The sequence below is a fragment of the Charadrius vociferus genome, unplaced genomic scaffold (genome assembly GCF_000708025.1).
Source record: "Charadrius vociferus isolate BGI_N301 unplaced genomic scaffold, ASM70802v2 scaffold2, whole genome shotgun sequence".
Lineage (NCBI taxonomy): Eukaryota > Metazoa > Chordata > Aves > Charadriiformes > Charadriidae > Charadrius > Charadrius vociferus.
The window spans coordinates 8,484,917-8,511,270 of record NW_009647595.1 but is presented as its reverse complement, the minus strand read 5'-3'; the positions used below and the strand labels follow the sequence as shown (position 1 = coordinate 8,511,270).

Below are 26,354 nucleotides of genomic sequence, written 5' to 3'. Positions count from 1 at the left end.
ACCAGCTACTGACCATGTCAACAGAGTTCCAGGATGCTCACCTTGCAGAGGTGAAACCTCTGGTGGAGAAGGAGGAGGTAATTATTTTAGAGCTTTTTAGTGTTTGTGTGTTTTATTTCAGGGCTGCTGTTGGATCGGCACATGTGTTCTTAGATTAATTCCAACATACCATATAGAAGAAACCAGTAAGAGGAACTGGAGACGGAATAAGAGGGTGGATTTTTTAATTATGCAAAAGTGAACCCTAGTTACTTGCTCTTTCACACTCTTTGGTTTTTCTTTTCTCTAGTGCTAATCTGGTGGTGGCATTTTTTTTCTGAATAATGACAGCTCTGTGTGTCTTCAGCTATTTTGTATGGTGTCGATTGAGCAATCTCATATAGATCCATCTATACGTATGGACTTCTCAGTGTGGAGTTACAAACTTTCTTCTGTTAGCTGCCTTTTAAGGAGGTACAGAGAGAGGCTTTACTTTTCCTCCAGGCATGTCTGAGTCCAGAGGTGCAACTCTGCCTCATCTCGTCCTCTCTGGTTGCATTGAGCTGTGAGTTACAGCCAAACTGCTCCCGGCTCTGCAGCCGACCGAGTGTTCACAAGCCGCAGTCAGTCCTCTGGGGTTGCAGCATAGAAACATCTACAGCATTTTTTTTTGCTTAACCCTGTTGTACTTCTTCCCATTTGTTCTTGCACCATTTTTCTCCAAAAATCTGCCCACAGTGTCTGGCATCAGTGGCTGTTTGACTCTGTTCGATGATAGCAATACTCTGTGTTCTGGTATGTTCATGGCAAATAATTCACTCTAATATGTGAAGGAATCTCTCAGCTTTTTTCTTGAATCAAAACTAAGATTTTTTTATTTTGTTCCCAATCGTTGTAATTCTTGACAATGATGTATATAAACGTGTTGGGGTTTTTTTTCAGTTTTTTTTTTTTACACTAGAACTATTCATTGCTCTATCTGCTACTTTCTTTTTTATTCCCTCTTTTGTGTAAACACTTCAGAAAATCATTTCCACTTGTGACTGCAGTGAAATGGCTAGAGAAACTTTAAACACAGCTCCTTTGCCAAGGACATTGCATGAAAGCAGAGCTTGTTTGGATACCAGTGAATGCGGCACTCAAACTTTTCAGAAACTAAGATGCCTTTTTAATGCCAATATTGTTCAGTAGTAGCAAAGCGAAGCAAATACTGAGCAGAAGTCCTATGGGCACTGAAATACCTTTGCTTCAAAGTTCAGAAATATCTTAAAACACTGATTAACTTTCTGGGTTTCTGTAGCACGCAGATCAAAAGTTGGTATCTTGACAATTAAACCTATGTGCTTTTATTCATGATGTTAACTTAAGCTTTGTCTGTGTGGAGGAACTAGCAGAGAGTTTGATTTCCTCTGTGGCCATTCTTAACATAGAGTGAAGGAAGTTATTGAATATATTTTGAGAAAGTGGAAAAGATTGCCCTGAAGGACACTCAGCACATACTGATGTTACCAGTCGGATCCTGCCTTGTTGTGCCTGGCTTTCTTCTGCAGCTGAGTCTTCATTCCTGGACAGTGATGGAGCTTTATTTCATATGCTATTTAGCTGGATGCCATATCTACAGACTCTTTTCAACTCTAGACCCCACTGGAACACCAGTGTGTGAAACTAGCTATATTTAAAAGGTCATGAGACCAACAGCATAATAAAAAAAGCCGGTTGTCTACAGCTAAGGTTGTGTAAAATGACTTCCACAACCTCAGTCAGCTCTTTAGATACCTGTTTGTATATAAAAGACATTGCTTAATTACCTAAAGATCATGGCTCTAGAGTCCTGTCATAATTAGGGGTTGGACTGCAATGCTTTGAGGTCTGCCATCTGAGATGATATTGCCTAAAACAGCAGCTGTATTGCTTCTGACGTCTTCTATCCTTAGAAGGATATCCTCCGTCTCCTACCTGTGCTTCTGGGACTGTGTGACCTCCCTGCAAGGATCCTAAGCTCTGCTTTTTATCTCTATACTTCTTTTTTAAGCTTTGGCTTCTCTGTTGTCCTCTGTAGCGTAACAAGTGTCGATTTGGCTGATCTTCCCTCTGTTTTCAGCCTCCCAGTGGAAATATGAGCTTGACTTCTTCCTTGACTTCTTTTAATAGAAGGAGCTGACTTTAAGACACTTCTTCCTTTGAAGTTGTAAGCCTCTCAGGCTATTGGAGATGGGGAGGATGTCAGCTAACTCCTTTGCTGGTGGAGATCCTCAGCAGGTGTAGGAGCTTGTCAGTAATAGTGATGGCTGGTCACAGGTTGGAATTTAGAATAGAATAGACTATTTCAGGTGGAAGGGACCTGCAACGATCCTCTAGTCCAACTGCTTGACCACTTCAGGGCTGACCAAAACTTAAAGCATATAGTTAAGGGCATTGTCCAAATGCCTCTTAAACACTGACAGGCTTGGGGCATCGACCACCTCTCTAAGAAGCTTTTTCCAGGGTTTGACCACCCTATTGGTAAAGAAATGCTTCCTAATGTCCAGTCTCCATGTCCAGCCAACCTCCTAAACATAACAAGGCCTGATTTTGGCTAGGGTAAAACTCTTCCCACCTTCCACATCTTGTAACCAAATCCCAGTAATGTCGGTGTAACTGAGTTGCAAGCGCTCGGTGCATGCTTTCCATCCTGGGTAGGACTGAGGTGGGCTGTTGGCTGTCCCGTGGCTACCATGAGCAATGGAGAAAAGTCCAGTGTTTTACTGCTGAATAATTTAACAATAACTGAAGAAGCACCAGTTTTTGTGGTTTATTTTGCTGGTCTATAATCTAGCATTTTACTGCTCTCATGTTGTCAGTGAAGATTAGTGGGTAAAAGCGCTTGGGTGAATTTTGGTGTTCAGCAAGAGAGCTTTCATTGAATGAAGGGAGAGGACAGAGCTCTTGGCTGTACAACCGGTGGGGTAGAGCACACGTGTCCCAGAGCAGATTTCTGTATCCTCAAAAGCTACCTGCTTTAATGCTTTAAAATCTCTTCACAGGCTATCACTCGCCTCCTTCCAGACTTCGATGTTCAGGTAAATAAAGCTATTCTTTTCCTTTTTTTTTTTTTTGTAAAAGGGGAAACTGAATTGATGTTTGAGAAAACAGCAAAATGTGATCAGAAGCGACTGACTGCTCGCCAGAAGTACTGTTACTGTGGGAAAGCGGTCTGAATGGGGCTCTGGCATAGCGATGGGAAGGGGACTGCAGGAGGTCTTTTCAGACCGAAGCTGAGAAAGTTTCATCCAAAAGAGGTGGCTGGGTTGCAAGCAGCTCTATTCTTGCTAAGAGAATGAGATTCTTCAGCTGTGGTGGTGAAAGCAAAATATTCCCCTCCCACATGGACACACGCTTTCCCCAATTAATTTGCTTTCATTAGCGGCGTGCATGCATTTCCTTGGAGGAAATGTCCCCCTCAGTCTATCCCGTTATGCCGTTGAAAGTTTCCAAAAGATTCCTGAAGCCCGTGGAGTGGGGTGGAAGGCACTAAGCAAACAATTTTGCCTGTGACAAGAGCAGCGGTAGTTTCTGTATGTTTATTTGCAGCCAGAACGTAAGAGTTCATAAAGCGCACCACTAGGTCAAATGGTGAATTCCCATCGCTGAGGACGAGGAGTATGTGTTGGGAATCGCCAGGTGTCTTATTTTTATCAAGGGGTGTAGGGAGGGAAGTAGATTGTGCAGGAATAAGGAAAGCTATTAAATGGTTCTAACCTCTTGAATGTGCAGGTGGAGGTGCTTGGAGGAAATAACTTTGTACTCTCTAGCATGCTGCACTTTATTTGCACCTGTCTATATATTTTATTTTTTTTTCAATGCTGTGCAAATCTGTTAAAAATCCAGCACAAACTCAGCGGTCTTTTCCCTAGAAATGAAGGGAGACAGTTGTCTCAAACATCTTTACCATCTTTCAATGGCTTTTACTTCTGTAGTAAAACTGTAGTTTACATGAGTTCTGCACCTTCCCACTCATGCTTTCTAATGATGAAATCTACTGCCTGGAGTCTTGATAAACATAAGTTAAAGTTGTCACCATGCGGCTTTCTGCAGGACTGTGCACAGCATGGGAGACGCTTTCTGTTTTGGTCCAGATTGATCACTTGTTCTAAATACATCTGAATCCCAGATTAAGTCTGCTAACAGGAATACTGCAGTATTTTGATTAAGAATCCAGAAGTGACCCATATTTCATTTCTATTCTTGGAATAAATTTGCTTGGTTTGTAAACCATGTGTATATATAGATTTTTTAACTTGCAAGATCAAATTCTCTAAGCCTTTTTGGTTTTTTTTCCCATGTTTTGGATTAACTGTCGCTAATCCAGACCAGTGGTTCTTGTCATATAGCCCTGTTCTGCCAGCTCTTGCCTTTTTAATGATCTTTCTTTCTTCGACTTTAATCTTTGGTTGTTCCAGTTCAGGAAGGAAAAATGTAGAAGAACAGTCTCAATCTGTTAAGAACTACCGCTGCAAAGGAGGCTCAGCTTTGGTCCTTAAAACCACAAATACCTTACCTATGTGTCTTTAAATTCTGCTGTGGTTGATTTATGAAAAACATGGTTTGGAGCTGTTAAGAGAGCCTTGATTACTTAGTTAATTAGAGAAGTTCATGTGTGGCTGTGGAGGACCCAGGTCACTCGGAACTGGCACTGAAGCTCCATGTGTGCTCTTAATGAGCAACCTGTCCCTTGAGCCATACTTGGGAAGAGGATGGACCCAGCCAGGAAAGGAGGTGGTCAACGCTTGGGAGGATGGAGCTCCTTTTTAGTGCCTGTGTATGGGTGTGGGGGTCCACCATATCACTTGCAACTTCTTCCGTCCTTTCGAGGAGAAGTTACACAGTTTTCAGTTAACAGCTGTGTTTCTGCCACTACTGAAAAAGTAGTGGCTGCCTGTAAGGTGTTTTAGTTCCAAGAATAAATTATATTTAGTTATTCAGATTTGGAAAGAGATAGACTCTTATTTCACGTGCTGTTTTAGACAGACTTGAGTTAAACACACTTTTGCATTTTTTTTAAGTAAGCCACTGTATAGTGCAATATCGCCCTTCTGAAAGCACACATTGTAGGATGTGTGTGTGGTTATTCTCTGGAGGAAAGCTTTTACGGAGTAATCAGGGGATGACCAAGAAAACTGATGGCTCCGAATCTAATACCTCTAGTCAACACTATATGTCTGTGGCACCTACCTGAAAATTTAAGTGAAGGTCCCCTGCCTCCCGAGAAGGGCAGCGTTTCTGACCAAACCTGTTCTAGCACAGTTAATGATAAACCAGTGCAGGGCAGCGTGCCCCGTGCTGCTTTATGTTGGCTTAATGCCAAACAGATTTTAATTGTGTTTCCAGTTTGATATATTTGCCTATTCTCTGTCTTGGTAGCACTGGAGCTGATGGAGACCTGGCTCCTCGTGTCTGTATATAATTCTCTTAGCTTTGTGTTTCAGAAGTGCGCGGTCCATCAGGAGACTGCTTTCTCCATAACTAAGCACAACTTTCCGAGCTGTGCGGCAGCTGTAGGTGGCAGAGATGAGTTTATCCCTTAAAATTCGTGGCTCATGGCCATCTACATACACCGGCATGCAAGGACCATTTCTGCTTTCCCTCCTCCTGCCTGCAAGGGGGGAGGGAAGGAGCCGCCTTGCAATGGGAGACGGATCGGCTGGTCCTCATGGCACGGTGGGGTGGGTTTCCCACTGGCATCAGTGGATGCGTTTTGGGGCTTCACAATGTGTTATATGGATTTCCTCATCCTTTTAGCTCTGTGAAGGAAAGAGGTGGCTGTGGTTCTGCTTTTGTGCTTTTGCAGAGCACCATGACCCGGTGATAATCAGACTAGGAAGAATCCCTGGGCAGAACTATCACAATAATCTGCTTCAGTTCCTGCACCAAAGTGTTTGTTGCTGGCTTCCACCTTAGCACAATCAATCACCTGTATTTACATCTAAAAACTTATTAATGTACTCAACTCACAGCCTGAATTGGGGAACCTTTTTCTTAACACCACTAATGTAAAATAGAAGTCTTAACTAAAAAAAAAAAAAAAGAAAAAAAAAGAAAAATACCTGGAATGGTGGGCACTGGGGTTTTATGAGAACATAAGATGAATTGAAATAGCTATTTTAGAGTAGAAAAACCTAGGGGAAAAATGCTAAATGACTTCAGGGCAAAGGGGATTTTAAACCCAACATTGCAATACCACATTAAAAGCTCAGATCTTTTTGATCTTCGGGATATTGAAAAAAATAAATGAAAAATAGCATATGCAGGTATTAGTATATTACATTTCTTAAGTAATAGGAACATAAAAAAGACTGTCTCCTAGCAATTTAAAAGCAATTTAAATCCTCTTTGAGAGCTCTGAAGCTTTTCCCTCGGTTCTGAGGCAAGAGAGGGAGGTATATTTAACTTACATAATATTATAAGTTAAAATAAAAGCATGAGATGGTAACTGAGGACTGAGTATATTTGAATGCTTTAGAATAATCTTAATGGAATGCAGCATTTTACTTAAAAATATAAAATATGGTGTTTTTGGCAAAATGTACAGTGTGTGTGGTTTTCCATGTTAGATATCTAAATCATTTTAGTTGCATATTCCATACAACAGAAAACAATCACCTGTTTGTAAACATGTTCCTCAGTCCGTGTCTTCCTTAGCTAGGGTAGAGAGGAGAAGGAATAAATGAGTAATCCCGTGTTATCAACTTAGAAGTTGCTTCCCCCTTCTAAACTTAGGACAAAATGTCCAAAAAAATGTCACTTAACCCCAAAAAAGTCTGCTTTAGAATGGATCAGCTCCTTCAAACTAATATAGGCTCTCTTAAATTGCGTGTATCAAAAGTATTTTCACGTGTGTTTTTAGGGCACTAAGATAAGACTGCACCTCTGTTAAAGTGAGAGATGTGAACAGATGGTGTGTTTGTCTTTATCCTTCTATCGGATTAGTGTACCTTGGATTTTTTTCCAAGATAGTGTTTTAATACAAATCAGTTGGTGAAGAGCCTCTTACTATAATGTTGACGTTGATTGGGATGTGCTGCCATCTGTTTTCAGTGCTCTGCAGTTTGAAAACATCCATCCCTACATCACGTAGACAAATCTCTTCATCTTTAATAGGATCAATAGGGATGTGAAGTTGTTGGTTTGATGTCACCGAAGAAACTGGTTTGAATTGATTGGGTTTTAGGAGAATCTTTTGGGTATTTGCCGTTAAGAATTCACGCTAAAGGAAAATAGCACAACCCTCTTGAATTAGGGGAGCCTTACTGTGAAGATAATGAGGAATTAAACCAATTGTTAAACTGGCTGTGATTTATGCCAGTAATTAGGAGTATGGTCGCGTGTTGTCTCTGAGCTATTTTTAGTTGACACTGAGTTTGAACTAGACTCAGACTTCTGGTTCGAGAAGAATTAGCTGAGGAGGTCAGTGGGGTGTGCAGGTCCAAGGGTCTGGCTTTATCTGCCAAGGACAGATTTTTTTCTTTCATGCACAAAAGAGGAAGATCACAAATCTCGAAAGGTGGTCCTTCCTAAGAAAACACATTCTAGGTTTTCAGTGCTGTTACTGGAAGGATCTTGCAACAAAAATCTGATGATACGAAATGCCTATTAGTCTCTAACAGAGGAGGAAATAGTTTCTATATTCCACACTCAGCAGGCGGTGTGTTACACAATACTGCTTACTCTCATTACTGGTGTTAATGTTGCCAAACTATTGACTTTTAGGCTTTGTATTGAAAATTATCTAAGTACAGAAGGAAGGTAGAATGTAGAAAATATTAATTGCTATTATTGCTATATTAAAATATATCAAATATTATAGGAAATATTAATTGCTATTTATTGCTACTGCCAACCTCTTCTAGGGTATAGTATAATGAGTATACCTACAATACCCTAATTTCTGCCAAAAACTGCATGTAACATTAATATGACTGATGTAGGAACACTTTAAATTAAATGTTGCTTATCTACTTGGAAAATACTAGATTTCAAGCATTTAAAATTCTCTTTTTTTTTTTTGTTGCGGAGCATCATTCTCCCTTACACTAATTTTTCAATGTTTTTTTGTGTTCTCACGGGAAACTTCAGTCCTGACTTTTAGCAAAGGACTTTCTTATTTAATTTAGAATAAGTTTGGGATGTTGTAGCATTTGAGACAGCAAAACCTGAAATGAAGCTAAACTTATCTAAAACCTAATGGAAACAGCAACAGGAAAGACTGTACTAATTCCCAGGTTTGAAATTTGGCACTTTGTACGTTGTGTGGCAGAGACTTAGGTCATCTTTGATGTCTGAGCTCTATTGAGTAAGTAGTTCTCCTGGTCAAACCTGACTCAAATCCTATTTAAGAATGACGTCCTCCTGAATTAGCCTGTTTTGGTTTTTCTAGCTGGGCATTACGGGAGTCATAAGCCTATGCAGGGTAGCAGCTTGTCTATATAACCCAGTTTCCTACTTGGACAAAGTAGAAACCCGCTACTGTCCTCTCTCTGACTTGCTGGATTTATCACCCTGTTTTGCCTAAAGATGGTGCTGGATATGGAAGATACAGCTTACCTGCTAAATAATGCAGTGAGTATGCAGAGGAATGAATCTCTAAGGAGACATAAAAGCTGGACGTTAGTGTTCAGTGGAGTATAGTTCAGATAGCAGTGATGCTCAGCTTGCCTGGACTACGAGTCTTGGGGGGGATCTTGATTCATTGCTATGATTGTAACTTAAAACTGATGTAAATGTGTAATTGCAAAGAAAATAGGTGAGATGTGGAATGGTGTTGCCTAGCATCCTTATTTTCCCCAAAACGTGGTGTATTTCATGTCAAATTACCAAGCTGTGATTTAGATTAAATTAGTAACTCAGATCTCTGAAGAGCTTCTGGGTTTTGCTTTGTAAAGGTTTTTGCAGAGGCTGTATGCACCCGATTTCTACAGCATAATTTGTAATAGATTTGAATTTAACTTCAATTTGCCTTCGGGCATTACTGCCCGGAGCAAGTCAAGCAAGCCCGGCAGCCGCAGACTGGACACTGTGCTGAATGACATGGATATCTCTGTCCTGTACAGTAAATAAAATATTCTGATGAAATGCTAAGACTGGCTACTAACTACATACTGCCTTGACTGTTGTGTGAGTGTAATGGTACTGTAAATAAGTGCCATAAATAGCTGTTGTTTTGTGATTACCTTTATAAATGTTGGCAAAATAAGAAACTGTTTATACCCATCTGAAGTTCAAGTGCAAAGGAAACAAAAAACTGTTCCATATGTTGTGGATGTTAATATGACCCAAGTCACATCTAACTTATATAGACATCCAGTAAATAAAAGATGATGCTCAGGGGGTCTTTGATTTGATAATAAATACGTCCTTAGCTTTAAGATCATTAAATAGTAAAAACTCCTATTGTGTCCAATAATAGCAGTATGCTGCTTAATGTTGTTTCTCATAATCACCACAACATGCTGCTCTATAGTAAACTTTAGACATTTGGGTTTATGCTCAGCTCTATACATAGCAAGCCGTAAATCTAATACATGTGGCTGTCGTGTTTATTGGGGAAGGCTACTATGATCACAAGGCCCCACAGTGTGATAAGTCTTTATGGCGAATACAGGGTACTTAATATTATTTGGGGAATAGTAGTTATTTGCTGAGTTAAAGTCCTTTTCCTTGAAAACAGAAGTATTTTATCTTGGCAACTTGCACTTTTGCAAATGTCAACAGTCATAGTTGTTAACTGTTGTTATTTTAGGTGTCATTGTACCAAGCTGCTTAGTTTTGTTTTTTTTTTTTTTCTTTTTCCTTTGCTGCCTTTTAATGAGGTTAAAAACTATTTAACTATTCCCTCAGCATCTGGTTAGAGCTAGCAGCTTAAGTGCTTCTGTAGTTGCCTGTGGACGGGAGTGGGTGATAGTCAAATGTAAAACGTCAGCGGGGAGCCCCCACCGTGGGGAAGAACGGGGTGTGGAGACCCCCGGGAGCTACGGGCAGACCCTGGGCTGAGGCAGAACCTGTGCTGGTGGTCAGACAGAGGTCTGCTGCAGCGATTCTTCAGTGGAGCACTTGGACAAGCCCCTAACAGATTCCCGCTGTTCTCTGCCAGGAGCAAGATGTGGAGACTGTGCATGGCTCGGTCCATGTCACCATGTGTGGGACTCCCCGAGGGAACCGGCCAGCTATCCTCACCTACCATGACATCGGCCTGAACCGTAAGTGGACTTTTTATTTAATAGCACAGGTATGGCCCTGGTTCCTTAACACTACTGCCATAATCAAAGCTGTGGAAGCGGCGATGGTTAGGCATCCTTTCCCAGGTCCTTGCTTGTTTATGTGCATTGTGACCTGTTAGATGGTACCTAATTCTTCTCTTACAGCAAGATTAATTCTCAGGTTTTTTATCCTGGCAAAGTACATAATTGGAATATTTCACTTAAAGGAGCAAAAGATCTCAGGTAGCTCATCGGGATCGTGTATAACCGCTGTAAAAAGGTCTGTAGGGGATAGCTGAGGGTATACTGCCAGCAGGATTGATAACGTTTATGGTGGTGTTTTGTCTTAGGTTCTCATCTGATAACCATTCTTATGCTGCTGTAGGTTTATATGAATTACACATCAAATCAGGATGATGAAATGAATGCAGGCATTGTGTCCTTAGCCAGTATTAAAAAAATAACCTTGAGTGCCTTTTATCTTATCTGTCATATTCAAAAATGTAGTGGATATTAATCCAGATCTGCTCTATTTTATTCTTTCCACCAGTACTCTTTGCTTCACACAATTGTTCTTGATTGGTTATCAATGTTTACATTTAAAATACCTGCAGATCTTTAAAGTCTGGCTATTGCTGGGGGTAGATATTACTCACAAGAAAAAAAAAATCTGTTTTCTTGCCTGTTTTTTGTGGAACTGCCTTACTTTACTTTGGATTTTTGGTGAATCAGGGCAGAGGTTAATCTGGATCCCATCTTTGAATAAGACTTTTTTTCTTTCTAGAGTTACAAAGTCTATTTTTATGGCGAATAAACTTTCTCTCCCTTTGAAAGGGGAGGAAACTTTTCCCAAACCTGCATATTCTCCTCAAGCTGATTTGAGCTAAAAATGTTTTATATTCTGCAACGATTTTGCTTGTCTGTTGTAGTGTGAGGACACTCAGAAACACACACAGAATATTGAACCATTTTCTAGGCATCTCAAAGATGGTGCTGTAGAATTCTTGCTTTCCACTCCAGGAGGAAAATATGCTAACCCTCTCCCCACAGTAATATTGTTTAAAAATCAGAAATCAAATCACCTCAAAGTTGGGAGCCTGCAGCATTGAGTGTCCCAGAAGGATGCTTTTGTCTTGAGCTGCCTGCAGCAGCTGATCATGTAATGTTTATCATGTAATACTTGGGCAAAAGCACAAGTCACGATCTCAGCCTTGGATACTTTTTCCCTCCATCTGTTCTGACACAATCCAAAGACAAATGACTGGACAAGTAAATGGATAATTTCATCTAAGCCAAAACCTGCGATCAATCCCCCTGACTTCATTTTATTGGTATTTTAAGTTTGCATAAGGAGTATTTTTTTGAGATTTTGGTATGCCAAGCAAATACTTCTGGCAGGTACCAAAAAACCATGGGTAAACCTTAGCTGGCTGTGAGGAAGGAGCTGTTCAGGGTTTTTGCTTAAAGGAATTAAAGCAAGTTGGCACAGGTTGCTTTGTATCAGGGCTTTGCTGGCCTTTCCTCCTTAGAAAGAAAGGACTCCTACTTCTGCCAGGCTATAACATAGCTCACCTGGTTGAACCGATTTTCATTAACCTGCAGGACAAGTTAATACATGCATTTATTGTAGCTGCAAACTTAGATTTCCCCTCAGCATAATTATTTCATATCTTCTTTTCCCACCTCAAGACAAAACTTGCTTCAATCCTCTCTTCAACTTTGAGGATATGCAGGAGATCACCCAGCACTTTGCAGTCTGCCACGTGGATGCACCTGGTCAGCAGGATGGAGCACCGTCTTTCCAAACTGGGTGAGTTGTCAGGGAAACAGCCCGTGCTTTCAGAGTTATCCTCTTTCTGGAAAAAAGAGTCTTGATTTGCAGTTTAGTTAAAAAGCACTTGCAGCAAACACAGTAGTTGGCTTTTGAACTTAAATCCTGACACTCTGTTTATAAGGTACTGGAGCTCTGGGAGCTCTGTTGTGTTGTGCAAGTTCACAGTAGACTTTGGGTTTTATCTCTGACAACTAGACTGCTTGTAAAGCGGTTTTTTGACAGATGTCTGCATATGTCAATTTAAATATTGGATTACCTTGTTTTGTAATGATACCCTGAATACAAACACAAAACTAAATTGTTGCTATAAACAGGATGGGCATTGGCCACTATATAATGTCCTTCCTAAATCCACGTTTTTTATAAAATCACAGCACGGTAGATGTTAATAAATAGACTTAATAACCTACCTGGAAAATCCGAGTAGTTGGACAGTTACGAAGTGGTGTACCCCCACAGAATACCACAGAGAGCTGCATACTTCTGGCTATATATCATGTACAATGCTGAAACTCCCGGAAACCTTGCGTGCCATGAGCACTGTCTTTGCCAAAATGCTTGTCCCATTTAGTTAAAAAGAGGCAGGTTTGCCTTAAGATGCCCTTTGGATCGGAATCAGCTTGGTTGAGGAAGGGAGCAGCCACCATGCCGAGGGGAGGGTACAAGGCAAGGAACAGTTGTTCCGTAAGAACTGGGTATTAAGGAGCTTATATGTACCCTTATTGCATGAGCCACTCTGTTTCCCTTCTTAATTTTTAAGCTGGTCTGATGCTGAGGAGGTCAGTATGGGCCAGGTTCTCAGCTAGTGTTAACAGCAATGGCCCAGTTGTCTACCAGAGTAGCCGACAAAGCTATTTTAGTCACCCCGCTTTGTATTTGTTTGAATCATGAGCTTTTAAGTGTCTCAACCCTCATGTCCTGAACAAGCGTTAACACTTCTGAGATGTCAGCTGCACAGGGCAGCCATCATGATATATGCTACTAAAGCCCACTGCTTAATAACATCGTGATGACAGCACAAGAAGCTGTATTATGTCTCCCAGCCCTCCAGCTGGGAGACCAGCATGCTCAAGTTAAAAGTCATAGCTGTTGCGGTGACACTAGCTTTTGACAAGGTTTAGTTTCCCAACAAGAAAATCTAAGAAAATAACTTAAAGTAGTTTTGCAGTGTTTGTTTGTTTGTTTTGTTTGGTTGGTTGGTTTTATTTTGGAGAATCATTAGGTGTAGTCCTGATGAGAAGCAGAGGTTTGGATACATCCTAGGCAGCTGTTCTCCAGATACTTTGGGTGGGTTTTTTTCCATGTGCTCCTCAGTTGAGATTTTGCCCAGAATTTCCTTCCCTCAAAATTTTGTTTCTGCTCAGCAGAAGACCAGGAGCATTAACTGACAGCTGCTCTTATTGAACTTCATCAGCAGCTTTGTAGCCCTTCCTATGCCTTCATTTTCTCCACCAATATTTATAGAAAGCTATCCTCATTTATCCTGTGGTAATCTGCGTGTCCCTGGAAACATGCATGCAAATCATTTGCCAGTGATCTAGATCTCATTGCTGTAGCCTGTGATTCTGCGAAATGGGGACACTTTTTTTGTGGTGGACCAGAAGTACAAATGTGGCGACTGTGGTTGGAAATTCACCTCTTAAGTTCCAATTTTTTCATAAGTTTTAAGGGTTAACTTTTCTTGGAAGGGATTCATTATGGTCTGTTTTGCTCTCAGCCAGACCAGACATCTATCATCCTTTAACTCACATAAAGTACCATATAGATTATGCTCATATTTCTGCTAAATTACTTACTTGTGCTTGCTCCTGATTTAAATTCAGCTCGTACTGTCAATGATCTCATAATGAATATGTTTGGTATGAAACCTACAGTGACCGCTGTGTCTCTAAATACACCAGCCTACTCTACTGAAAGTGGTGCTGTAACTCCACAAACGCATATTTGTTGTAGGTATGTGTATCCCTCCATGGATCAGCTGGCTGAAATGCTTCCCGGGATCCTGAAACAGTTTGGGTGAGTGTAGAATTATTTACTTATTTTCTTCATTCTTGTCTCTACATGGCACACCAAAAGAGCAGGGCAGAGCAGGTATTCGCCTGTGCTGCCCTTGAAGCTTTGGTCTGGCTGTCTGGCATTTTGTTTGTTGGAATTACAGTTTGTGGTTGTTTTTTTTAATTCCTCTGTCATAGATGGATCACTTTTGCCTTTGCTTCTGAAAGAGCTTAGTTTTTGGCCTTTTTTGAAATGTCTGTTTATTTTTAAACAGGAAGCAACTTAGAGTGAAATCCCATGTGCCTAATTTAGGGGCTTCCTCCAGTATTTTCTCTGCGTCGCCCTCACAGGGGCAGGGCACAGACAATCTGTTCTTCCCACTGTAACAACCCACGTTTTCCTGTGTAGTTAGCAGAAAAAAAAAAAAAAACCCACCCATGGTCCCATCTGAAGACACTTACTGTTTTGTTTCTGTGGTTTGAGTGTCTTAGGGGGACAGTCCAACCTCCTTAAGCCTCTTCTACCACCAAGTGCAGATGCCAGGTTGCCAATGTTGAAGGACCTGGTGGCAGCGTTCCTCTGTTGTCTACCTGCAACAGGTTTAGGTGTGTGTCCTCCCCTAAAGCTTAGCTTTAGCAGGAGCCGTGGCTGAGAACAATACCTTCTCTGCAGAGCTGGCACTCCTGGTACACAATGAAGAGTGCGGGTAGGCACCTCCAAGGGGTTTTCAGACCGAGCAGAGAAAACCTGGCATTCACGGTTCGGCAGCCTTGGAGAATAGACAGCATGGACTGCTGGTGGAGGTTTTAGTCTGAGACCGGCACCCCAACGCAGACATTGTTCAGTTGATGTAACCAGCTATTACAGGAGCTCGGACCAGTTTACTTCACTACCTTCTTAGATGTGTTTTTTGAAATGCCTAACGTAAGGCACAAAGTTGCCGATTCTGCTCTTGCACTGAAAAAAATGCTAACATAATGTCAGTGCCTTGAAAACCAGTTAAATTGGAATGTACTTACAAAGCCTTGATGTAATATTGTTAATGAGAATGAAAACTATCCCCAGGTGTTTTCCTAAAAGCATTGTATAACCTGTTTTTTCAGAGTGGTTTTGTCTAGTCTTCCCTTCCGTGTATTTCTAAGACCTTGAAGGTGATGCTTTAACACCAATTTTGGTTAATGCAAATATTTGGGTTGTCTCTGCCCTGTTTGGTTATGAAGTTTAAACTTAATCACCCCAGTGGCTGGATAGCATGAGAGATTTCCCTGCCAGCCCCCGATCAGAAAGAAATCAGCATCCCAGTCGGATAGTTGTACTGGGGAGGGGAGGGGGAGCCTGGGAAGGAGGGAGCTTTGTATTTAGGCTGCAGGTTTCAGGACTGTATCTTGTAAGTTTTTTCTGGCAGAGACTAAGCATTTCCCTCCAGGATCAGAACAATGCTATGGTTGCTCGGTGTATTTACTTAAAGATAAGTGAGAATTGCTGCTGCCCTGCAACGCTTGAGGATCAGTGTCCTGCAAATCTGCCGAAAATAAACCAGCTGCTTTGTCAAGCTCCTTACTGGGGCAGGTGGCATTGCTGAGGGTTCATGGTTTGCCCGAGCTGCAACCCACCCTTCTGTAGATACACAGTGGCATGCGAAAGAGGAAGGCTGCTGATGTGGGTTTATTTATTTTTGGTGTTGTCTTACTCATTTCTCTCTTCCCTTTTATTGCTGGGCAGGCTGAAGACCGTTATAGGAATGGGAACTGGAGCCGGTGCCTACATCTTAACCAGATTTGCTGTAAGTTCTGTGGAGCTTCCCTAAAGCCTCGGTCTTGATATCCCTGACACGTTGTCATTCCCGTAGTGTACGCAGAGAATTCTTGCGCTGCCGTGCCCATTTAAGTAAGCAGTTAGGCTTTTAAGTGAAATACCAGAATCTGCGGGATAGCTCATCCAGAAGACCTAGATTTTCCATTTTAAGGCCTGAGCACTACCCGGTTAATTTGCAGAAGGTTTTTTTAATGGGAGTTCTCTATTTAAACTGAGGGTGGAGAAGAAGTTAAATCTTAATGTTCTCCAGCTGCTCAGTTGAATTGCTGTAATGATTTTTTTTTTTTTCCATACATACGCTTGTTTTCTGCAAGATAAAACTAGACCTACTGCCTTCTTCCCCAGGAGATAATTTGCTAATTTCAATTTTATGCTGACTGTCAAGTTGCAAGGGGTATGTGATGAATCTTAAATCTTTTCTTTTGCAGTTAAACCATGCAGAGATGGTGGAGGGATTAGTTCTCATTAATGTAAACCCTTGTGCTGAAGGTTGGATGGACTGGGCAGCAACTAAGGTAAACATTTTTAAGTTGGAAAAAGTTGTTGAGCATGAGGAGCTGGGCAAGCTGGTGTGTTAAGGCATGGCTGCAGACACTGAATATCCCAGGCTAATTCCTCTGGGGTTTATTCTTCCATTTGCAATCACACATCCTGCAGGGCTACTGGTAGAAATAAGTACTTTGAAGGAACAGGTACCTATGGTATAATGGAGCTACTGGGTATGGACAATTCTTAAGAGCTGGTTACTGCTAGGGAAAACCTGGTTTAACCTGGACACAGGGTAGTTTTGAAAACAACTTTCTTTCAAGTAAACTTCAAGTGTAATGTAACATTCAGTTCTTTCTTGTCCATGGCTTTTTTTACCAGCACAGTCCAAAATGTGAACTAGAGCACAGAAAAAATGTTCAGAACAACATCTTCCAGGTTTCAATCATCTAGCTGAGTCCTGATGCCAAAAAGACTCAGAAAAGGGCATTAGCTACAGTAACTGTGGACAGATTGTCCATACAACCAGACTTTTAAGTGAAAATGTTCACGTACAAGGAAGCTCCCGTTAACTGTATTCTTTTGTAGCTGTATAAAGATTGCAATGTGGGAAGACAGGCACTGAGAACCAGCTTCAAAAATTTTCCTGGAACCCGTATATATAAATAAGTATGAATGTTACGTTACATGTCACTCAGATTTAACCTGTTAAAACATTTGTCAGGGTAAACTGATGGAAGGCACTTTGTATTATTCAGGGTCATGTTTAAGTGAACAGCAGTTGTTATAAACACTCTGAGAAGTATGAGAAGTACAAAAAATAGTGCGTCATCTTCTAAACACACATAGAGTCAACCCATTGTAAGAGTCTAGGGTGATATTAAATGTAATGACAACCTTATATTACTAGAAAAAACTTTCCAGAGCTGCGATGTAACATTCTTTCAAGGCTTAGTTACTCATTTTTTTTCAACAATTTTTCATACCAGTTGATTTTGGTAAGTTTGATCTGGAAGTATACTTCGTAACTTCTCTACATTGAGATGTACTGGTTGACCCATTTTGAGTATCTCACCCAATGTCTCACTGTAATTAAAGTTCTTCCATATCTGTGCCTCTGCCTTCCACCTCTCTTAAGTATTGCTGACCTTAGGAGTACAGTGGGTGCCCTGTATCCTTCTGTCCTTCCAAAGCCGGAGCACATGCTCTGGGTCATGAGAATTAGGTACCAGCTGCAAAGTATTGTCAGTGTGGGATTGTTAGGGAGGAGATTGGGCAGTGAGGTTAGATGACACCCGTCTGACTGGTTTCCTTGGCGTTCTTGCAGGGAGTGATTCCATATATACCTATGCCACCTGTGGTGTGTTCCCTGTGTATCTGTATTGGTAAAGACATTCTATGAGAATGACTCAAACAACACTTAATGGTGTTATAGTTGGACTGCGGGGGGGAAATATCAATCTAGGATACTGTATGTACAAGGACAGCGGAGAAACATCCATTGGTCTACTTATGGGTAATTGGAAGGTTTCAATTATTCAAGAGTTTTTTTTTAATATCAGATACTTAGATATTCTTGCTGTTCAGATTTCAGGTTGGACAAATGCTTTGCCAGACATGGTCATTTCACATCTTTTTGGAAAGGTAAGGATGTTTAAAAGATTCCTCTGATGTGTTCAGTCACCCGTGTTTACATCCTGGGGCTGGGAGGAGGAGAGAAGCCTTCACTTAAACAACAAAGTACAAAGTTAAACTGTGAGATAGGATTCATAACTGTTTTCCCAGCATTTTGGAGGTGGTGTGCTGCCATGGGGCTTGCTGTGTCCCAACGACTCAAGTGCATCTCAGTCATGACAACTCTAGTAGGGGCAGCTCCCTGTTAAGACAGCCAACAATTAAATGAGTACAAGTGGTATGGTATGAGCTCATGTTCTGAGCAGAATTACCTCACAGATTTATTTTTTTTTTTAAATGATAACGTTGTTGTAACTCTGGGAAAGCTGGTTATTAGTACTAATGGTGCTCTTCAGTGCAAGCCTATATGGTGCAATACTGTTTTCGGAGGCTACTTTGCTGTGCTTGAAACTGTTAGTAAATGCAATGGAAAACTCCATTCCAGCAGAACAAGGAACTAATCTATAAAGACTTTAGAACCAAACTGTTTGAAAATGTTAGTGATTGAAGTCCTTGAAGCTTAGTTATTTACTATTGTGAAACTGAGTTCCACATTACATATGTTTGTAAGCTTTCAACATCTGCTTTACCCTGGAAACATTTACTGAGCTTCTTACCCTGAGTCTTTTTTTGTTTTACAACCTCACACATGTCTGACTGTAACCATCTGCACTAAAACTACATGTTTTGAAATCGTAAGATCTTGATATTACAAAATACTGAAGTTTAAAAGTGAAAAATGTAGTACTGTGATCAGAAGCCACATGTTAATTCTGGGTGACACCACTGGGTGCTACAAGTCGTCCCTTGCCTAAAGGTGCACTCCTGTTGTGTAGATATGAGTCTGATACACGACTGCTGTGCCATGTCTTCAGATCCTTTCAGACAATGGCCCCTATTCTGAACGATTCTGTCTCCACTGTAGGAAGAAATTCACAGCAACCATGACCTGATCCATACTTACCGTCAGCATATTATTAATGATATGAATCAAACCAACCTTCATCTCTTTGTCAACTCTTACAACAGGTAAATACTTTTACCTGATTTCTAACTGGAAACTGTTTTAAGAGGCTGTCCCGCTCTTAGAGCCTGTATTACTTATGTGGTGGAGTTACTTGTGTTCTCCCAGTGTAAAGTTCTGCTTGACAGTGCCTTTAGGGATCTGAGGTGGTTTTCTTACGGGAGAAGGACCTTGTGCGTTTGTGGGGAGAAAGATGGTACACTGGGACTGAACTAAGACATTGATACTTCAGTCTAAGAGTGGTTCTCCATCAGTTTTGGAGGCTGCAACATGTATCAGATTAAATTAACATATGTGAGTGTCTGTGCTGTCTCTAAGCTAGAACTATATGGAAGTATCTGTAAAATTTCAGTGTATCAAGAGCTTTTGTCCTCTCTTTTTTTTTTTCAGTCGGCGAGACCTAGAGATTGAGCGCCCTGTTCCTGGAATAAATGTGGTCACCCTTCAGTAAGTATTTTATTTCCTACCAGTTCACCTGTATGTGATGGGAGCTTAGGGGTGTGATCGGTGAGCGGGTGCATTGCATGTGCATTGCAAAGCTGTAGCTGAATGTGCTTATGTGCTAGAAAAGGATCTTGTGACTTCATATGGGAGATAAGAGGTTACTGCAAGTCAGGGACCACCATTAGGAAGACTTCTTTTCTTCAAACTTGAGAGCCATATTAACTGAAGTGGAAAGCTAAGTAGTTCCTTAAGAAACATAAGAAAGACATGGACCTGCTGGAACATATCCAGAGGGGAGCCACAAGGATGATCAGAGGGCTGGAGCACCTCTCCTATGAGGAGAGGCTGAGAGAGCTGGGGCTGTTCAGCCTGGAGAAGAGAAGGCTCCGGGGAGATCTTATTGCGGCCTTCCAGTACCTAAAGGGGGCCTACAGGAGAGCTGGGGAAGGACTTTTTACTAGGGCATGTAGTGATAGGCCGCGGGGAAATGGCTTTACATTGGAAGAGCGCAGGTTTAGATTAAACATTAGGAAGAAATTTTTCACTTTGAGGGTGGTAAGGCACTGGAATAGGTTGCCCAGAGAAGTTGCTGAGGCCCCATCCCTGGAGGTGTTCAAGGCCAGGCTGGACATGGCCTTGGACAACCTGGTCTAGTGGGAGGTGTCCCTGCCCATGGCAGGGAGGTTGGAACTAGATGATCTTCAAGGTCCTTTCCAACCTAAACCATTCTATGATTCTATGATTCCTGTCACTGTGTATCTGCAAACTTGGGCTTAGAGAATAATTACTTGAAAAGTAGATGTACTTACCTTCACCTGGAAATATGTCCTAGTTAATGGAAACTGTAGCTCTGAATACAACCAAAGGAACATAAACAAAAGCAATTAAAAAAAAAAACAAATCAAAAAACAAGAAAGAAAAACCAAAAAACAAACACAAACCTTCAGGAAGACAGAGCAGGTATGAGAATGCCTATCTGCCAGATCTTCTGCTCATAGCTTTTCACTTATGCTGCAACGTGTGCAACAAAACAGTTGTCAAGTCCTTCTCTGCTCAGCTGCTGATGTTTACACGCAGGAGACTCTGAGACTCTGCTCTTTGGCCAGTCTGGTTGAAATTGGATGATGGGTCCAAAAGTTAGGGCTCAGGGGGCAATGAGACTTTTATGCTGATGCCCACATTCAATTTCTTATAAAACAAGGGGTAAGAGCACTGGGAAGGGCTGATTGCTGCAAGGTGGGGAAAAGGACGGGTTCTCAGGCAAGGTATCAGAGCATGTCAGTAGATCTGCAGCTAATACAGTGAATTTGAGGTATAGTTAAGGTGTCTGGAATACAAAACAAGTCACTTAAACACACTTAACTGTCTCATCCTTCCAGTGACAAAAAACGCAGCTTAGGGCAAGTCTGGGCCGGATCACAGAGATAATACCGCTTTTGTGTGCTTCCCTGCAGATGCCCCGTCCTGCTGGTGGTTGGCGACAGTTCCCCGGCGGTGGATGCTGTGGTGTGTATATCGAGCCGTCTCTGCCACCGTGCCGATGGGCAGGAGAGCCAAGAAGCTGCGCGAGGCCGGCAGAGCTCACGCCCGCGCAGCAACCTCGCTGGCTATAGATCCAGCCCAGCTGGCTCTCCTCTTCCAGACCACGGGAGAGCTGCCATTAGTTTCTTGCTGTTTGTCCCCTCTGTCCTGTGCACCATTATTTAATAGCTGCTGCCTTAGGAACAATCGCCACAGCAGCTCCAGTGAACCGCAGATATTTTCCTTTAGAGAGGAATCTGCTGCTGGTATTTGAGCGTGTTCTGTGGTGTTGGAGCTCTGCCCCGGGTCACTATGGAAGCGAAGAGCTTCTTTTTGACCATTATAACACGCCCCAGATGACTGGGTGACTTCAAATGTTGTGCGTTAACGGGCATGCCCAGTCTGCTGGCGGCTGGCCATATGGCTGCTCACCACTTGGGACGCTACCAGATGACCCCACATCACAAGATAAACAACACTTGTTGCCACTGGAGTCCCAGAAACAGATTAAAAAAATCTCAAATTCCCATGTACATGGAAAAGAATACAATCAGAAATGTGAACTGACCTATTTGGGTTCAAAGATATATTTCTGTATACATAGTCTCTTTATACAGAAGCCTAAGATACCCAATTTAGTTTGGGCTGAGACAGAAAACAAGATATTTAATCTGTTTTCATCCAGCAGTTCATAATTAAAATCTTGTGTATAATACCTTATGCTGCTGTTCTTTAATACAGGTTGAATGCAACTCAAAGCTGGACCCAACAAGGACCACGCTTCTGAAGGTAATAACAAAAGCTGTTTTTTTTTTTTAAATAAGCTTTCCCCTCATTTAAACTCAGGTAGATTAACTAAAAAAGCAGAACCAGAATGATGTGCTGTAGTACAGATAAGACGGTGAGAATCCAGTTCTGATATGGAACGGCAGTTCCTTCAGGGTAAGAGCATTTTAGTGGGATAAATGAGACTAGGGGCTTCTTGTCAAAGGTTAACAACAGGGAATTTCTCAGCTCCTCCATTTTAAAACACTAGGGGTGAAACTTGAAACGCTCAGTATTTCACATACCCATAATGAATTTGACTAGAGCTGGCAAAGTTGATCTCTAGTTGATTTCAGAAGGTTTGGAAAAAGCCTTCAGCAGAGTGGAAGTGCACACTGACTTGTTCTGTTCCTGTGCTTGCCTGTCCCTCAACACTAGTGTCGGATGAACAGACTGCTCATCCATCAGCCACAGTTTTGTCATCCTGCCTTTTATGTGGGTGCAGTCCAGGACATCTTACTGTTGGAAATGACTCTCTTGTTTTCCCCAAACTTGATAAAATGCAACAGCAAAGCATTGTGCAAAGGCTTTGACTGATACTTGACATTCAGAGTATGGGTGCAATCTTCAGCTCGTTCCTGATGAAGTGAAGCACAATGAGTTTAACAGCATGCAAACGGTGAAACATGTTTGGTCATGTTTCTGCTGGGAACTTTTACTGTATCTCTCTTTTTTCAACTGATCAGTGAGAATGATAATATACAATTATTTTTTAAAATACTTTTTCCTCTTAATGTTGAGGACTTACGCTGCTGACCCACCACATGGAGGTGGCAGACTCGCCCTCAGAAAAAATCTGACACTATCTCAAATCCTGTATCAGTGGGCAGCCTTTGCTCAGTCCAGGGATACAGCTGGTGCCAGATCCTGCTGCCGGACTGTTTTGCTGCTGCTAACTAATCCTAGATAGGATTTGGGGTTTCCTGTAATTCACAACTCAACTGTTTTCAGCTTGTGGTGTTCCTTGGAACAGGACTGTTTTTGTTGGGTTAGCTTTGAGGGGTGGAGTGGCAGGAAAATTGAAGTGCTCCAAAAATACTGCATGCACTCAAGATAGCTTTTCTAATTTGGCTTTCCCTGCTTCCCTTGGCGAGTCTGGCCAATGCTTGCCATCCGCAATCTCAGCAAATCGTTTTTCCCTCTCACCGCTGAGGTTTAGGTGTTTGTTCTCTCTCCCCTGTTTGTCATTCAGGTCAGTATCGAGTCATGTTACTGGAGTTCAGAGCTGAACTTGTAACCAGGAGTAATAGGCTAGTTTCTAAGAAATTGGTGATCACTGCCTAGCAAAAAAACATTTATTTGTAGCTGCAGCCAATGCTTTGCCTGAGGATCAAGACACTTTGGGGTTTTCTGGGGTGCAGTCGTAGCTTTTATAAATGTTTAACTGTTTGCTTTGATGCATTCACCTACACGTACGTTATTCACACAACAAAGGAAATGTTTTTCTGCCAGATAGCTAAAAAGGTCCTTTTTAATATATCCTGAGCATAAATGAGTTCCTCTGGCATGACGCTAACTGGCTGTTCTCCTCCCTGTTTCAGATGGCTGACTGCGGTGGGCTCCCTCAAGTTTCCCAGGTAGGATTTGGCTGACGGAAATCCTACTAATCCTGTTCTGCAGCGTGTCAGACTGCAGCAAATGGGTGTTTTCCTGTAGGGTACTTGCTGTTCCCAAATGTCAGCCAAAAGGATGGTTATGATTTCATGAATAATGATGTCAGTCGGTCATCTGAGCTTTCTTTTTTCTTTAAAGACCAATGAAGTGCAAAATTAAGATTGGGCGGGGATATTATTTCCACTAATTAAGTCTTAACCGAGTAAAGGTCTGAGGTGGGAAGGCGGAGGTATTATTTTATGCCTATCTACTAAGCTAATGTGGATTACGGCTTGAGCACCAATGTTTTAAAAACATATTTATTTGGACTATTTATAGTATAGATCAGGAAAATGGGAGACAGGAAATAACAACGCTATGTTCTTGCATACACTGACTCAGCTTGACTGAGAATGAACTGGAGTTTCTGAAATATATTTAGGCATAAATTCCAAGGCTGCTAATAAAAGCAGGCTGGGAAAATTAAAATTTACCTATGCTGTAGTGTTGCTTCACTAAAAGAGCTGACCTGTAAATCAGACGTAGAATGTGACGTTTTCTAAACGTATTTCTAAGTAGTATAATGTGGTGTTCACGAACTTAAGGAAAAAAAATTAATTTGTAATTTCCTGCAGCTGAGAAGTCCCTGTGCGGGCAGTGTGTGCGCTCTACCAGTGCGAGTGGGAAAAGGCTTTTTTAAAGCCACACAGGAGTATGTGCATTGCTTCTGTTATACAGAGTCCATTCTTTGCACTGATTCAGACAGAATTATACAAAAAAATATAGGGAATATTGGCATGCACAATAATTGAGATTGTGAGGCTTATTTGGCCACTGTGTCATCAGCAGAGACAAATAGCGAGCGCCTCACTGCAAGAATGTCAGTCATGGGCAGTTGTGCTTGTGTATTCCCGCTGAGCTTTTTTGCCCTATAAACATAAAGCTGTGACTAGCTGAATTTGTCCTCTGCCAATTGGGAATCGCTCAGTTACCGTCCCTGTATGAACTGCCTTGTATATTTTGTGAGACCAGTTGTTTCACTTTGGCTCACCTGCCACAGTAACTGCACAAGCAAAGTTTGGGTCAGGCTTAGATCACCTGTAGTCTGGAAAGCTCGTTCTCAAATGTATATGTCCATTAAGTAAACTAATGGGGCAGGGGAGCAGACTGGGGAGGGGAATGGTGGAATTCTCTCATGTAAATGACATTTTCAGACATTCAGGAGAACTCGGAGAATATTTAAGATGTCCCCGTTAAACTAAGGGCATCTGTGGCATCTATAACACTGTAATGTAACTGATTTGCTGAGCACTGCACACGCTAATACTCTCTCTCTCTTGCAGCCTGCCAAGCTTGCAGAAGCTTTCAAATACTTTGTTCAGGGAATGGGATACAGTAAGTATCGGTTTTATGGAATGGTTCACCTGGCTACCAAAGTTTGTTGGGCATCAAAGCACCCAGAGTCTTATGATCCCACATGTGTGATCTTTTCCCTGTTGGATACGCATCTGCAGGGGGAAAAAACCAGCAACCTTGGGCGAAGGGTTTTCATACCAAATTATGTTACAAAATAGTAGAGAGCTTTGCAGGTGGCTTATACCCACGAATACCTGCTTTACTTTACCTTGATATTTTTAAGGTGGATATTTGTAATAGTGTCCCCTTGTTGCATCGCAGGAGATGATTCATATGCTGCACACAACATTTAAAACCTCATTAGTTCAGAGACTTCTTTAACTTGTAGCTATTTGTCCTTCTTATATGTGCATCTGACAACTGCTGTTGTGTAGATGCATTGCTAGCCTGGGCTGCCAGCAAAGGTTAAAGATCTGAAAGTAATGGGAGGTCTGATGGGACTCTTTAGTTTTCTTCTGGCTTGTTGCAGCCACAGCAACACACTATAAAGCTCTGTCTTGAATCCCTCAGCCCTGGCCACCAATTTTGCCTTAGTAATTTGGGCTCCTTAACTGTATGCCTGGAGCAGTGGTGCTTCTTCTACACGTGAAGATGCCATGAAAAGTATATACTTAACCCTGAAGGCTTCTCCAAGGGTGGTGAGGGCTGGAGAGGAAAGCAAGGCCTTCCTTCCAAGCCCATGAAGCAAGGCATTAACGAAAAACTCTTCCAAACTCTTCCAGTCCCCTCTGCTAGCATGACCAGGCTGATGAGGTCCCGCACTGCTTCTGGCTCCAGCGTAACTTCTTTGGAAGGACAGAGGAGCCGGTCTCACACTGGAGAAGGCACGAGGAGCCGGTCTCACACCGGGGAGGGAACGAGGAGCCGATCCCACACCGGGGACGGTGCTAGGAACCGCTCCCACACAGACACACGCATCGAGCTGACGCCGAACTCGGCAAGCAACGCTGAACAATCAAGCCCCAAGTCCATGGAAGTGTCCTGTTAGATGGCTGTGGGAGGTTTAAACTGGTCACAGTGTGAAAAAGTAATGGATGCCCCCTGTGTATCACAAAAACATAACTGGTATTAATCTCAAGCTATTCTGTAGGATGAACTCTGTTCACCAGGGTCTGACAGGGACCAAAGAAAAGAAGCATCTCATTTGCTCTGTCGTTATTCTTGTAACTCAGACAGTTGCTGCTATTGTGCCCTCCTTCAATGGATGCCAAATTCTAAAGGATACTTGCCAAAAGCTGATGTGGTTGTAAACACTTCAGAGTCAAACCAGGCTTGCTTAATATCCTCCTTTAAAATCAAAGCTGTTACATGCCCCTTTATCTCTTATTCTCTTGAAGTAAACTGGCACAATTTGAGACGAGTTTCAAAGAGGGGGAGAAAAAAATCACTATTATGGATGGCTTTTAAGGAAGGAAACGAAACAAATGTGTTATGGCCTCATGTTGAAGCTGGAGTCGAATTCATTGTATATAGCTTGACTTCAAATGATAGAGAAGTTAATGTATCGTGCATTTAT

The 26,354-nt window shown here is 41.9% G+C and overlaps 1 protein-coding gene across 1 annotated transcript; it reads left to right on the top strand.

The window, feature by feature from the left end:
- NDRG1 (N-myc downstream regulated 1) lies at positions 1-26,354 on the top strand. Its single transcript, XM_009881023.1, has 15 exons — positions 1-77; positions 3,003-3,038; positions 10,106-10,211; positions 11,901-12,021; positions 13,999-14,061; positions 15,763-15,823; positions 16,284-16,370; positions 17,929-17,985; positions 18,941-19,044; positions 19,430-19,486; positions 20,938-20,989; positions 21,746-21,793; positions 23,371-23,406; positions 24,766-24,817; positions 25,561-26,354. The coding sequence occupies exons 1-15, from the start codon at positions 15-17 to the stop codon at positions 25,824-25,826; spliced, it is 1,209 nt and encodes a 402-aa protein (XP_009879325.1). The 5' UTR covers positions 1-14; the 3' UTR covers positions 25,827-26,354.